Genomic DNA, 16,066 nt, shown 5'->3' with positions numbered 1-16,066 from the left:
TCTGTTTCTGAGGAATTCCGYCAGATTTTCAGCACTTCTTAGTATTCTTCCAGTACTAATTATTTGAGTCTTGGAGGGAGTGAGAATTTCTTAGCGTCTCATGATACACTGGGGATTCAGTTTATTGAATGCATCTGAAAAAACAAGCCCATCAGTYTAAATCTGCTTTCTCAAGTGAAGAAAAATAATCAAGTTGGAAACTACACTGTTGCTTACCATGATAAGAATAGATAATTGCAGTGTATCTTTTAAATTATACTTCATATTTTTAAAGCACTTTGCATACATTGGCTGAACCAAAGATAGCGGGTCGGATGTGCTTTGCAGTTGCTGACTGGCTTATTGCTATGAATGTTTTCCCATTCTTTAATTATGTGTTGCTTCCCCAGAGTATTAGTTGAAAAGAAAAAATTACTGTGATGTTCTGAATGAGGCAATAATGCAAATGTAAAACAAATCTAAATGTCTGTATTGCTTTGGCATATAAATATACCTATGGTATTCCAAGTGAAGAAATTCAGAAAGCATGGATCAGGAGTTTTGCTTATATGAAGGGTAATCTAAGTTACATGTCTTTCTCAAAACTTTGAGTCAGACATTCAGGCTGACATTTATTGTCCTCAGACAACTAARAGAGCTGCAGTTTTGAGTCAAAAGTCTGCATTACTACCATTAAAAAAACAGTTTTGAAGTTGATAGTTGTTATTGGTATTTCCTTCCAAAGCAGAAATGTCATCTCACCTCTTTTGAATTAAATGCAATGTATTCCAAAAGTGCTTGAATATAAATTCCAATTATATTATACAACACATTATGAAATATAGTTTTGGYTTCAAGAAAAAAATACAAACCAAATAAAAAACAGCACTGTTACAATAACAGACAATAGCATTTGGCCTAAATCCATAATTTCAGCTCAGGCCATCAAAACTTTAATTTACCAGAAATGCATGGGACAATGTAAGATCCAACCAAGACCCCATTTTGAATTAATTGAAAACTTCCTATTTGATCAGCAAAACTGGGTCTATACACTTTAAAGACAAGGTAGGTAACTTCTGTAGTTACTATTTTTTACCATGTTTATCTTGATTATGTAGKGCTTTTATTTATATTTTTATGATCTTTTCAGAAAAACTGGTGATAGAGAAGATTTTGAAAAAATAATCAGTGATCATGCTAATGCAGCAGGTAATGGAATCTTTTCTAATAATATATATATAAATGGAGTATATTTGCTATATATAAAAAATAATGTATTTTATATAAATTAATCTTGTTACTAATATATTACTTCATATTCTGAAGGACTGTAGTGAGTTGGAAGAGAACACACTTACTGCTTACTACTTACTTAYTACAGATTACTGCTGTAATTTGTAATAGGTAATTCTGGCTACATCTGTAATAGTAAATTAACACTTCCTGGAACTRAAATATAGTCTTCTGTACTGTAAACTGTTAAATTGGTCTAGCCACAGAGTTGATCTGTGAGTGACAATACTTTTTCAAAGAATTCCCAGTAATAGCTGGGTGATTGGAACATTCCTAACAGTCAGTTGGCATATAGCCATCCAGTTAAAACAAATTTACTAGCAAAGATGTGAGCTATTCTGTGTCAATTGGCCTGAATGCTCCAGATTATTCCTAGGGTCATGTAATGTACTGGATGAGGTATAGTACTTATATCTGGAGATCCTATTTTATTCTTATGTTAACTTACAAAATTCTTACTTTATTCCTTTTTATCAATCTGAGTTGAGTTAAATCTTGCGCCAAAACTTGTATTCATTTCGTCCACATTTCTACAAAGAACACTGAATTCTGGATCTTACAACCAATTGTCCCCCCATTTCCAGGTCTTGTTTCCAGGGCTCCTAAATGAGAGTGCCCTAAAGAGCCAATGCTGAATCAGGAAGGATAGGGATAATTTGCTTTGACCTAAGATGAAAAAGATGTGGGGGTTAGCCTGTGATTCAGCATGATGAGTGCACTTCTGACTAAAATGTGGTTCTCTGCAGGTGTTCCCGTAGAGTCTCTGCAGGAATCTCTTGGTGAAGAGTTATTYAAAATATGCTATGAAGAGGATGAACACATATTAGGGGTTATTGGAGGGACCCTTAAGGACTTCTTGAATAGTTTCACTACTCTGCTGAAGCAGAGTGGCCACAACCAAGAAGCAGGAAAAAAGGACAGACTTGAGGATGCCTCCATATTATGCCTGGAGAAAGATCAGGACTTCTTAAATGTTTATTATTTCTTTCCTAAGAAAATCACAAGTCTTATTCTACCTGGTATCATTAAAGCAGCAGCTCATATTTTATATGAAACTGAGGTCGAAGTGATGCTCATGCCTCCTTGTTTCCATAATGACTGCAAAGAGTTTGCTAATCAGCCTTATTTGCTGTATTCTATACAAGTCAAAAGTGCAAAACCTTCCTTATCTCCATGTAAACCACAGTCTTCACTTGTGATTCCTGCCTCTGTGTTCTGTAAGACTTTCCCATTTCATTTTATGTTTGACAAGGATATGTCAGTTCTTCAGATTGGAAATGGGATAAGAAGACTTTTGACCAGGAGAGAATTTCAAGCTAAGCCAAATTTTGAAGAGTATTTTGAAATTCTTACCCCCAAAGTAAGCTGCACTTTTAGTGGAATCATGACAATGTTAAATATGCAGTTTACTGTACGAGTTAGAAGATGGGATAATACTGATATGAAACCATCCATGGTAAGAGACTTTTTTCACCGTTACTTCTATGAGGAATTTGTTTCCTTCAGATGGAGTTAAAATAGCCACAAAATGTAGTGCATTTTGCATTTTCTGCCTCTGAACATCTAATACAATTGTAGTAATAATTATTTAATTAGGGTACTCAAATGTAATTCAGATTCTGAAGCCAATGTTCAGTCAAACTCTGCTTTAGGACTTTTACACAAATAAAATCTGACTGCTAATTTGATTTTATTTGAATAATTTGAAATACTKAGATAAAGTCAGTCATATGCCAGGCTGCTAAGAATAAGAGCATCTTCACCACAAAGACGGTGACAGGTAAAGCTTTAACCAAGTGCCCCTGAGTCATTTGGGAACAGCTCTAGGATTTGGGGAAAAGAAGTAGATCTTTTCTGTGATCATTCAGCCTTTGGTATTTTGGTATCTTTGATGTTTTCATCAGATAGTCACCAAAGGTTCCACTTAGTTTCAGCTGATGGGATTATAACTATCTGTGCTGAAGCTGGGTCTCTGACAAATGACCTGGGACAGTGAAAAACATTGAGTATTCAATGACTGTTTTTATTCTTTCCTGGTCCCAGCTGAATTCCAGCTTATATACACCTGAGGCACTCCAGGATGTATTATCAGTTCAGACTTAACACTCCAAAAACTTAAACGAAGAACAGCACAAAAGTTTTACCCAGCTATTAATGTAGCTACTGTTAAAAACTGTAGCTACTTCATCTCAGACCCATTTCTTTACCAGAAKGATTACAATGGTCAGTAGACTCGACTTTGATTTTGCATGTACTTGAGTATGCAAATGTCTATTAGCAAGGAAATGATTTTATTTTAAAAGTGGTGTTTCAAAGCCATGTTAAGCTAAGCTTTGCAACACCTTGCCCATTACACRACTGACTACACAAGGGACATAAAAACACTTCAGACAAAATATTTTTCTTTTTTAGACCATTAAAATTGGTATTTATGCCTTTAATTTTAAATTGCAATGAGTACTGGACATCCTATGATAAAACTGAAGCAGATTTTCTCACTTTATCATATGGATAAAGTGGTTCATGAACTAGTTATTAGTGGAAATTTGTAGGTCACTAGTCACACATTTTATCAATTGTGAAAATGCACATAATTATTCTGTTTTCTTCCTAAGGTAAACTGATACCCAAACATAATTAGGTGTTTATCCTTAAGTAGGGTTCCTTTTGTATCAGAGGACTGAATAAAAATGAACTTATTTGACGGCTCTGTGATTCATCACCCTGCATTTTCTCTAAGGAACTAAATGAAAATGATTTTCTTACATTTTAGCAAAATGTATTTTCTCTAAACTTTATTGCTTCTAAACCATTGCCATGCATATTTTGCATGAATTCTTGTTTCTTTAACTGTTTCAGGTAATGGATCTTAAAGGCCAAATGATCTATATTCTTGAATCCAGTGCCATTCTATTCTTGGGATCTCCTTGTGTGGATAGACTAGAAGATTTTACAGGACGTGGATTGTACCTCTCAGATATTCCCATTCACAATGCTTTAAGAGATGTTGTTCTGATAGGAGAGCAGGCCAGAGCCCAGGATGGACTGAAGAAGAGGTTAGGGAAACTAAAAGCAACCCTTGAGCAGGCCCATCAAGCACTCGAAGAAGAGAAGAAGAAGACTGTAGATCTTCTGTTTTCAATTTTTCCTGGAGAGGTTGCTCAGCAGCTGTGGCAGGGACAAGTTGTACAAGCCAAGAAATTTAATAATGTCACAATGCTTTTTTCTGACATTGTTGGATTCACTGCCATCTGTTCCCARTGCTCACCTATGCAGGTTATCACCATGCTTAATGAGCTTTATACTCGCTTTGATTACCAGTGTGGAGAGCTAGATGTCTACAAGGTATACAGTTCATTGCTTCTCTGTGGGATTCTGGGGCAGGAAAGGAAATTAAGACTGAGTGGGACAGAAGATAATAGAGGTCCAAAAATTATTTTGCCATAAACGTTTTTTTTTTTTAAATGAAAGACATATTAAAATAAATCACAAAACAGGCAAACAAAAAAAAATCGACATTCAGCCAAGAGAGAAACCTGGAGTAAATAGGTGTTAAATGTAACTATGGGTGCCTCACAGTAAATGAAAAAGGAAAAGTATTCTAGAATTATGCCSAGCAATAAATATAAATTGTGCAATTTTTCCTTTTGCATGATACTGTAGGATTTGYCCAGTACTTAAATAATTTTGCAGGAAAAATAAGACTTGGTCAAGAATTCTATGTAGTTACAATTCTYACCGAAGATAGGCTTTTCTTTTATRTTGATCAGTCTAACAGTAAGGAACAAATATGCCTGTTTTAGGTTGAAACTATTGGAGATGCCTACTGTGTTGCTGGAGGCTTACACAAAGAAAGTGAAACCCATGCTGTTCAAATAGCACTGATGGCCTTGAAGATGATGGAACTGTCAGACGAGGTGGTGTCTCCCCATGGAGAGCCTATCAAGGTCATATATTTTATTGTATTTTATTTGGTTAAAGCATGCATTTTTGTTTGTTCAGTTGCTTTTTGGGATTTTGCCTCAAGGAAATTTCACATCATTGCATTAACTCAGACAATTTGGGGAATCAAGTGACTGTGGCTGGAGACGCTGTCTTTTTTAGTTCTATTAATGTGGAGTGGTAAAAGTGAAATAGGGATCTGAAAATCAACCCAAAAGACAAATGCAGTGAAGTCAATAGGTGCAATCTGACATTCTGCAGTTTTTGTCTCAGTAGCAATAAATCTGTCAGTGGCATGGAATATGCTCTTTTCTAAGGAAATGACTAATCCTCTTTCCAAATTAGACTTGTAAGTCTTCTGACGCAAAAGCCATGAATATGAATGCCCAAAGACGTTCTGATTGTAGTAATCCACACATCTTTAAAGGATTCCATTGCTGTTCTTGTTTTACAGTCAGATACTGAACCACCATAAGATAATGGCATTATTGCTGTCAAAGTAACTGTTAAATTCAGTGCTAATTATATTTATGGCTTCCTTTCAATGAGAACTTACACTTGTACTGAAATTTTCATGTAGGATTATCTCTCATTGAAAAAGAAACAGAAATGCCTGTGTGCATGAAAAATTATGTGAACCTTTGACAAAGTTCAAATGGCCTGGAATGGCATCCTGGTATTTTTAATAGAGGTATCTCAGTTCATTATGCCTTTCATTTGCTAATTTTTAACATTTATCTGTTCATTTTTTCCTCTAGAAAATCTTAATGCCTTTTAAAAGTTTTAGATTAAGGAATATTTGTWTGCTAAGACAAAGAAAATGGTTATTAAGAGGATTATATGCTCCGCATTTATCACAGAAAACAGCAGTATTGTATCATAAATATTKTTCTTTTTATATTTTGCAGTATCAAATTAAGTTGCACTTAAAAAAACCTGGAAACATCCTGACAATATTATAACAAATTTATATGAAAATCCTACTACTGCTTTTTAAAAATTAATTTTAAAAAATAAGGAGAAAAAAGTTGTGTTGTGTAAGTAGCTAATAGAAGCTTCTTAGAAGGAAACTGAATCTATCTATTTTTAGTGAAAACATGCATCTATGTTAATTAAATGCTTCATGAAATCATTGGCTATTGTGCAAAGCAATACATTTCTCACACAGTCTACTGTCATTTTACATATCAATTGTCAAAGAAAAAAAAGGTGTGAACACAAACTGCCTACTTTGAATAAGACTTGTATTTCTATGAATATRTTTCAGCCATCTTTACTCTGTGGGTGGATTTTGCTTTAGTTGCAGGTTTTTCTGCTTTTACATTCAAAGTTAGAAATTGAATATATGAATACGGATTGAAATTGAATATACCAATACCAGTGGTATGATACGATACTCTCTTGTAATGAGTAGCGCACACAGCAGACATACAAGCTTTCTGTAATCATGCCACTGTTGTGTCAGAATGCTACTCAGAAAACACGTCTACAGATGTATAATGCATATGAGAGGAAGAACACAACTCAAAAAACAACCCACCGAAAAGAACCATAGAAGGCAGCATCAGCTAAATAAGAATCAAAAATCTGAGTATGAGCTATGTTTAGAGCAGTTCACAGTCATGTTTTGATATGGTAGGAATATTTACTAAAAATGCAATGCAAGGTAAACTTCAGATAGTTCTCTCTCCATGAACAGTAATGACCAGGATACAGTAATTTTAAGGAGACTCTGCTAACTCAGTTTATTTTAGTAGCTGTTTCTTTTTTAATTGAAGAATAATTTATAAAATTGACTTAATCAATTCTATTTTACCTAATAATGCTGTTTTCTTTCTTTTGTTTAAAGATGCGTATTGGCCTTCATTCTGGATCTGTCTTTGCTGGAGTTGTTGGGGTTAAAATGCCTCGTTATTGCCTTTTTGGAAATAATGTAACCCTTGCCAATAAGTTTGAATCTTGCAGTGTACCTAGAAAAATAAACGTCAGCCCAACAACTTACAGGTACAGTGCTTGATATATGTAAAATGTCGACCTGCAGATGTTACTGAGTAGTCTATTGTCTTCTGTTGGGTTTTTTCCTTCCCTGAAGCACTGCTACATTTCCTTTTTTCTTATTATCTGACTGCTCATGAATACACCATGGTTATCAATAGCCAGACTTCAACCAGCAGCAGCAAGAAAAAAGGTGAAACAGAACAAGTGATTCTTGTTTTCAGATGTTGACTGTCTGGGCCAGCTTTGCCTGTTACACCRCAGCTGTATAAATTTGCTTTTTCTTCCTTCTTCTGTCATATAGTTTGCTCTYCTTTGAGCTTTCTCTGTGAACTGGATGCCAACCTGGCTGCAGGTGCTCTTTAACACAACAACCTCACTGAAGAATGGTTAAGCATCACCCTACACATCTTCATTCTCTTTTGGTTAGGAAGGGTGAATGAATGGGTTGCAATGAATCAAATTCACCAGTGTTTAGTTTATACAGGTCTTGATCACCAATTAAATTTAAATCTGTTAGTATGGAACTCAGGCTGTACTCTTTATCCACTCAGATCAGATATTTTTAGTAACTTGTCCTCTGTGATTATGCAGACAGCTAGCAGGCTCTCCCATGGGAAATACAGCATCTTTCCTTTGTCCTTCACACCTAACTCTCTCTTTGTATTATCTGTTTAATTGTACTTCAAAATCACCTTGCAACATGTTCATGGCCAAGTAATAGTGTCTTGTAGATGCCAGGCAAGACAAYAGGAAACTGTTTTGGATGTGATGGTAACAACAGTCAGCATCTTAACTCCAGGCCCAGGTCTGAATTTTATGTCACTGAGCTGRCAGACATTATTGTTTCTTCCAGAGTGGCTAAAAGTTCCATAAGAATGTACTTTAATAAGTGAATCTGCTAGAATTAAGTGATGTGGCTGGCTGGGTAAAATAAGCAAAGTCATAAATTATTTTTTACCCTTTAAGAAAGCTCTGCTGCCCTCACTGTAGCCTGGTCCTACTCAGCTTATACCCACTGCCACAAATCTGATAATGTCTTGTGGCAAGGTTCTGCAATCCAACGTCAAACAGAGAATTTGGCACAGGATCCTGACGTCCCCTGCAGCATGTGTTATGTGACATACAGCGTGCCAAGCTTTAGAAGATCTTGGACAGATGATTTAGAAAATGTAGCACAGGTATWAGAGCACAGAAAGTAACATTTTGATCATGCACTCTGAAAACACAGAGCATTAGCATCACCAGTGCTTCTGTATGTCCTCATAAGCAGTGCTGGCCAACAGTGATTGTTTTTCCATTCAATTCATATGGAAAATAATTTTGAATGATACCCCTAGAAAATAGGCAATTTGATGAATGGGTGAACTATTATTGTTATAGAGTTTCCTTTTTTTTYTGAGTGAATGAGGTGTTAACCTCCTTTTTGTCTGGTGTTTTTTAAATTTTGATTCATTCACCAATTCTAAAGACACATTGATAACATTATGGSACCTTACACAACTCCTTTATATTGCAGTAAATGTTTGAAAGCTTAGATGCAAGTTATCAATATTTATCCTTACAGATTAGCAATCTCTGTTTCAATCTGTGAAAAAGCAAAAAATATTAGAATTGGTAAGAGGGTCTGAATTGTTTAATTAATAAGGTTCACAGTATCCATTTCTTTAAAACATTAATTATGGTGCATTTGATGTGCAGATGTGATCTGGCTTTCAGCAGTAAATAATTTTTGAAAATATTTACAAGAAACATAGCACCTACATGCAAAACATTGACAAGACAAAAAAGAGGCAATACTGCTATTTGCATTGGTTCACAAGTTAAAGGTTAACAAGGTTACCAAGTAAACATTATTTTTTTATATTTTCAGTAAGTACCTATAAAAATTAAATTGGATTGTCCCTGMCATGCTTGCAGAATTATTGAATATCTACATTTATTTGTGACTGATTCATTTTTAATCAAGATGACTCATTTTTGTTCTAGGTTGTTAAAGGAATACCCAGGTTTTGTGTTCACACCACGCTCAAGAGAAGAGCTTCCACCAAATTTTCCAAGTGATATCCCTGGAATTTGCTATTTTCTGGATTCTTATACTCAAGGAACAAACTCACAGACTTGGTTTCAAAAGAGAGATTTGGGAGATGGCAATGCCAATTTTTTTGGTGAGGAAACAGGAATAGACTAAATTGTACATTCACAAATKTATAGAATAAATTTATAAATATTTGGATTTCTTTTGTATAAATTGAAAATTTTTAAATCTGTATGAAACATGTAAGCACTTTAGATTGTTAACACCTGAAAGCCAGTATTAAAATTTCAGGAAGTATGTCACTGACTACTTGTTATTTTTCCTTTGCATAAGGGACATAGTCGCTAAAGTAATGTTGCAATGTCACTGTTGGAAATGCTACTATAAACTGTATTTTCCCTGTGGTAATTTGTAAGTGCTACAGTTCTCTCTGTACTGAGAATTCTAGATGTATTGTATATGCAGTTTGTCAGGAAATGTAATGTGCAAGTGATGCAGCCACATGCAGTGTTGTGAGCTGGTGCTTATCGATGACTATGAAAATGTATTTTCCTAGAGATTCCGTAAGAAAATGTCCATTAAAATATTGTCATTGCCATCACATACTCCTTCCAGTGCATCATTTGGGCCCCATCCTAGAAGCTGCTGACCATCTTTTCACACTGACTGGTCAAAGTATGAGGGTGCTCAGCATTTTCTGGATCAGGCTGCTAACTGTAGCTAATACACAGGTGTAACAGAGTTGCTGCTTACTGTTTCATGAACTTTGTGTATAAAATGACTATAGATTAAAACACTGTATAATCACATGCAAGCATCTCTGTAATCATCTAACTATTTTAGTTCTTAGGGTTTTTAAAATACTTAAAAATAATAATGCCACTTGTTATTATGTATTACAGCAATAAATGTTTTCTTTTTGTTGTCATTTAAATTTGAAATGTTTTAACAGAAGTGTAATAAAACATGCTATGGAATGTTTGCTTAGAAATTAAATTCCAGTCAGAGTATATGAAATAGAAGCACACCAGCTTAAAGCTATAGTCCTTATTCAAAGATGCAACATGGGTGGTGACGTGTTATGGAACCCATTATGTGCTCCCACTAAAGTTGCCAGGTGAAGAGAAATGCTTTAAAATGCATATGAACACATTTACAAAGACTAATAGTAATGCAGTACAAACCTTTCTGTTGTGGATGAGGGAATATGAGTGGAAAATTCTAAAGGCTTTGCCTCTGGAGCAGGCAGAATAGAGTTAGTTAAGAGTTCTGAGTTTAGGATTCCACCTCTAACAAGCAGATCCATCTGCCCAGAAATTCCTCTGTGCTGTACAGTTTGATCCCAACTGCAGGCTGGAGAACTGCATGACTTACACACATACTACTACTCCCAGCAGGATCAACTAGTATTATTCTAACCTCTTCAGCTCTTGGGGGTTTGGCATATCAAACCATAAAAGTCTCCAAACAACTTGCCACTTAATCAGATTTTGCTCTCTTAATATTTACAGGGAGCAATTGCATTAGACTAAAGTGCCATTTTGTTCGTTTTCTGATCTTGACTGGTGCATTCTTAAGCTCAATGTACCATTTGATATGACTGKTTTTTTGGTAGAAACTCGTACCATYAGAGTCTTGAGAGAAGTCCTTATAAGAGACTAGCATTAAGAACATTTTAAAACCATATTTCAATTCAGATTTCCTGTAAGGAGCATTTGAACAAAACTTGAAACATTGAATTCTTCTTGAAGTCTACTATATCCATCTAAGATGCTTAGAAATAGTTCTGTGGCACAAAAATTGAACCTGAAAGTGTATTATATATGAACACATCTGATATATACACACCAGATATATACACATATACACATTTACAAGCACATGTATTTAACACTGCAGAGTTTTAAGAAAACAAGAACTATGCGATTCTTGGGATCTTTCCAATATTATATTGGCCAGAAAATTCTGTTGAGAGAAATGCCCAGAGGTCACTAGCAGTCTCATTTGGGTGTCTCTGGATATAGAAATGTGGGAGTATTTTACTAATGAAAGTTCAGTAGGCTTATGTTATTTACGCCAGAAATGACTGAGGTCAGTATGAATCTATCCGTCCCTGTCATTTATTGAATGTTTAAAAATAAATAGGCTTTTAAATAAAAAGAGTCGCTTTCTCAGATCTACCGAATGGGAGGGACATTTAAGAGGGAATTTGCTTTTGTCTCTAGAAGAGAACTCTTGCTGGACTGAATGACAGCCTGCTCAAAGCTAGATTCCATATAGATCTGTCATTAAATAGGATGTTCATTGTGGCTGTTCTTGATACATTCCTTAGTGGTGTCAACCTTCAGGCGAGAATTCTGATAAGGTGCTGAAGTGTATACAGAAAGCAACGTGCTTAAGTCTCAGTGAAGTAAATAGGATTTAGATACATATTTGAGACAATAATTCAAGAAACTGCTTTAAAATGTACTTGTGTTCAGACCTGTTCTACAAAAACCTCCAAAAGTCTGTTTAGCTTTAAGCATAATTAAAAAATTTAGATCTCACTGAAGCTGTTCCTGGGTTTAAGGATTTTTGCTGAGTAAATATGTATTTAATGAGCAAATATTTTAATTGATTTTTTCRCTTACATCTTACATACTCCTTTTTACTTTTTAACTAATTTCACTTAAAGTGAAAAAAAAAGGAATCAGCTAATAAGCAAATTATCAAGATAAACAAAAGGAAGGCAATTTAACTGATGCAATTCTGGGACATTTCAGAATTGTTTTTAAGTTGATGTCTTCTGTAGTACAGTGTATTGTATTGTGGAAATTTTTGGAGACTACGCAATGGTATTTATATAAATATAAAAATACCTTAGTATTGGGTCCAGAAACAAATTTATATGTGAAATTTTATTTTGTTAGTTCATGAAGATTCTGTGTGCCTGATTCCTGTTCAGACTTACACTGTGTGATGGAATATGCATTTTTATCGCCCTGCAGTTTCTTTGCCAAAGAAGTGTAAATGGCCCTTCAAATAAAAAGTGGGTCTTTTGAATCTTAACACTGACATAGCTAATGTGAAAGCTATACCCAAAGAAGTCAACTAATTTTATTTCGTTCAAGCATGACCTGATAAGATTTCAGAGAGATGTTGGAAAAAAATTTGCATTGCTGGTGTCAGAGGAAGCGCAATTAGTGTGGAGCTGATGCTTTTTTTCTCTCTGAACTGCTGTGCAAAACCAAAGCAAAGGGAGTCACAGAAACTGACAGAACAGTGAAGCTCACAGATAATTGAGCCCCTGGGACACATCTGCTTCTTCCTGGGAAAACTTRTGAAGGCAGAATTCGGACCTCCCCCAAACCCAGTTTATTTCTCCCATAATTTTCTTTTGCAGTCCTTTTAGAAACAGCTGCAATTAATAGTACAGGAGACAAAATCAGTATTTCCAACTGAAAGGCATCAGAATTAAGGGAATTGCTCTTGAATCTTGGCAAGGAGACTCTTTTTCAAACCCCACCCATCCTACAACCTCTCAGGCCACTCTAGCTGCTACCATTTTTTTAATGCCTGCTCATTGTTCTGCAAAAGCAGTGGGAGATTTGTTTCCTGCAACACCAATGACTTTTGTGGCTGTTTGCCACAGAGTGTACAAGGTACTGAGTTGCTTTCAAAGCTTTGCTCCACTTTGCCATAAGTCAGCTTGGCAGGAACCAAATTTAAGTTTCTGAAAYGAGAAGCAGGTTTCACTTTTCTGCCTCTAAAAGTCTACAAGATGTGTGACACAACAGTCTTTTGAGAGTTCTAAAGCCATCTCTGATGGTGTGACTGCTCATAACTGCATAGGTAGGAAATAATCAGATATATATAATTTTTAACTTTTCCAATCCTATTTTCATGTGTTCTTTGGAAGCCCTTTTCTGCAGAGCAGAGAGATGGTAAAAGTCACTGTCTTATGTTACTGAGCATTGCTCTGATGCTGAAAAACAAATAAAAGAGGGAAGATAATCAATGATTCTGGAACCTTTGCTATGTCCAGATKCAACACACTCTCCTGAGCACAGTCGGATCTGAATGTTAAATATGCAGTTAGGGTGGAACATCAAGCTGGAAAGCCAAAGAAACAATAAACTGTGAAAGAATCTGAAACAAAGTAAACAACCTTATAAAGTTGTGTGCCTCATCTGCTTCCGCAGATTTTGATGCTGAAAGCAAAGTCAAGCCAGTGGTTTCCTAATATAAATGTAAATGAGAACATTACTTTGCAGTCCCATTATAAGATGGCCTTTGAAGATCTGTGCTAAAATTGCTTCTCATTTTTTGAGCATACAAAATTACAAATTTTTGTGCCAGTACAGCAAATGCATATCCTGCACACACAGCAGCATGTAATGGGAAATAACTGAGAGAATAGATGCAGTAGCATCCCAAGGATGTGGAAAGGGGGTGGATTCAGACATAGGTACATTTCTATGGTTCTGATTTTTCAGCCCAAACAAAACCTGCTGCAGAAGTATCGAGAACAAAGGCATTCCCAGGGGCTTTGGACTACAAGCATGTGAAAATGAACAGGAGTCTTTCCACTGATTGCAGATGATATTAGGGAAAATTTGGATATATTATTAGTTTGCTCGGCATGGCTAAGATTACATTCCTCTTAAAAGAGGATGCAATAGAACACTCAGTTTCACAAATGTACACATATTACTGCATTACAGAACAGCATGGACATATGTCAGCCACACATGGCTGTTTCATCATAGCTTGTCAATACCAGCCCTGAAAAATTAAAGTAATGGTATAGTAGAAAAGCATATAGTGGTGTAGTGGAAATAATGATTCTTGTGGAATTGAATTTAAGAGGGTGTTTCTGCCCCTGAGGAGTATTATTATGACCATTCCAAATGTCAAGTCTCAGACCATAACTAGAAAATACCTATAATTCAGTCCAATCTCAGTAAAGTAACTCCATGTTTAGTAAGTGGAATCTAGCAATACCATATAAGGTAGCTTTTTTTTATTCAGGACTTCAGTAACAACATAAACTTCAAAAGCGGAGTCCAAAGTAAAAAATGCAACTAATTAAAACACTTCCTTTGTTTTATAGTGCTTGTGTRTTAACACAAACCATATTGAGCTGAAAGTAGATGTTCTTGGCCAGCTAGTGGTTTTCTCAAAGTTACTGTCTCAACAACTGCCCTTTCACACAGCATAAAAGAATCCTGTGCTACTTTTTGCTTTCATGAATCTCACCAAGATTTGCTAGATGAAGTCAGCATCTCAAATTAAGATAGCATGTACCTAGTGCATGAGGGTCCCCAAATGGGAATATGACAGTGTGCTACAGTGGAATAAGCTGCARGCTTTGGAAGTGCATCAGATACAGTCCAGACGTTTGTGTGATGTGCATAATGCATGTGGCCTAACAGTCTGACATGGTTGGGTCTTGAAAATAGTTCAGTATTAACAGCTCAGTTTGGCATGTACTTACTTTGACAAGGGGACTCCTGTTTTAGAAAACTAAGTCAATCACTGCCTGCTTTTACTCTGCCTATGCTGTTTTCCCATTTTACAAATTTGTATTATAATGGGTTAATCACAAGAAAATCCTGCAAATGCAACCTACCAAGCCTGAACCAAATCAGAARGGCAATTTCATATTTGCTTAAGGCAATTTTGACCACTGTAGATATGAGCACTTTTGAAAAAGTGTCACTCAAGTACACAAAATTACCAGGATAATCTACCTTCTGAAAACCATAACCAGAAAGAATTTAATGTCATCTCTCTAAATCTTTATAAGCATGAGGGCTTACCCCATATACAAACTGAGCAAGTGGATTTTCTTGAAAACTGTGAAGAATGGGGATTTTTTTTTTTAAACCAATTCTCAACACAGTCAACTTATTTCCTGTCTGAGATGTGTTGTCAGGAGTTCCTTGATGTTTGTATCTTCAAAACTGTTTTATAAATGTGTGAAGAAGACTTTCAGCAACACTGGAGGACAAAAGTCCCAGATGTTGTCTTAGGTCTTCTTGTAGTGTAGATTCACTACAGCAGGCACACAACGTTGTAACTACAACATTTGTATGGGTTTTTCAAGTGATGTATCATCTTTTTTTATTCTTTGCACATGATAACAAATGATAAAGTCTATTATTTCCCAATTGGCTTTTTCTGCTCAGAAACTCTTGTTGTAAGTGCTATACGTTACTCAAAGAAACCTCAAAGAAACATGTTCAGTAGGTTACTGATACAGCGCAGTGTTCAATCACACTGACACCCGACAGGGAATGAAAAACACACAAGAAACCCCCATTACCGAAAACACTCAATATTCTGCTTTTAACTCCACGGGCCTTTGAAAAATGAATGCACAGGAACAGAAATGTCTGCGATCAATTTGCGGCTCAGATTCTTCCCTTTTTTGGGGACATTCGTTTTCCTTAAAGTTAAGTGTTTGCATTGGTAGAAGAAACAACTGAAGCATCGTTGGGAAGCCAGCCGCTGCAGAGGGAAGTGACAGCAGGGCAGGCGCTCGTTGCCCTGCAGGCAGGTCCCCCAGCACTGTGTGCAGGATGGGTACTGCAGGAATGTCCCTGACTCTGGGATCAATCCCCGGCCCCATCGGACACGGCCCCGGCCGCCCCCAGCCCCAGGCGGTGCCCGCGGCCCCCGCCCGCCCCCGCGCGGCCCTCAGCCCCTGCGGTCCCGCCCCCGCCTCTGATTGGAGGAGAGCGCGGCGGCCGCGCTCGCCATTGGCCCGTCGGGCAGCGGGCCCGCTCGCCATTGGCTGCSGGCGGGTGCCACTCGGGGCGGCGGCGGCCGGGG

General features: G+C 36.6%; 1 protein-coding gene across 2 annotated transcripts in view; it reads left to right on the top strand.

Annotated features, from left to right (window-relative positions):
• Positions 1 to 10,178, top strand: part of GUCY1A1 (guanylate cyclase 1 soluble subunit alpha 1) — a 35,965-nt gene extending 25,787 nt beyond the window's left edge. For both annotated transcript variants that reach the window (XM_057375903.1, XM_057375911.1), the window contains 6 exons: positions 1,133 to 1,191; positions 2,022 to 2,731; positions 4,135 to 4,620; positions 5,079 to 5,222; positions 7,067 to 7,221; positions 9,202 to 10,178. In XM_057375903.1, coding sequence (XP_057231886.1) covers positions 1,133 to 1,191; positions 2,022 to 2,731; positions 4,135 to 4,620; positions 5,079 to 5,222; positions 7,067 to 7,221; positions 9,202 to 9,403 — 1,756 coding nt within the window. In that variant the 3' untranslated portion in view covers positions 9,404 to 10,178. The remainder of the gene's footprint in view (positions 1 to 1,132; positions 1,192 to 2,021; positions 2,732 to 4,134; positions 4,621 to 5,078; positions 5,223 to 7,066; positions 7,222 to 9,201) is intronic.
• The last annotated feature ends 5,888 nt before the right edge of the window (positions 10,179 to 16,066 follow it).

Source organism: Malurus melanocephalus, unplaced genomic scaffold (genome assembly GCF_030028575.1).
Source record: "Malurus melanocephalus ecotype Western Australia unplaced genomic scaffold, MMel_1.1 scaffold_9, whole genome shotgun sequence".
Classification (NCBI taxonomy): Eukaryota; Metazoa; Chordata; class Aves; order Passeriformes; family Maluridae; genus Malurus; species Malurus melanocephalus.
This window is presented reverse-complemented; position numbering and strand designations above follow the sequence as displayed.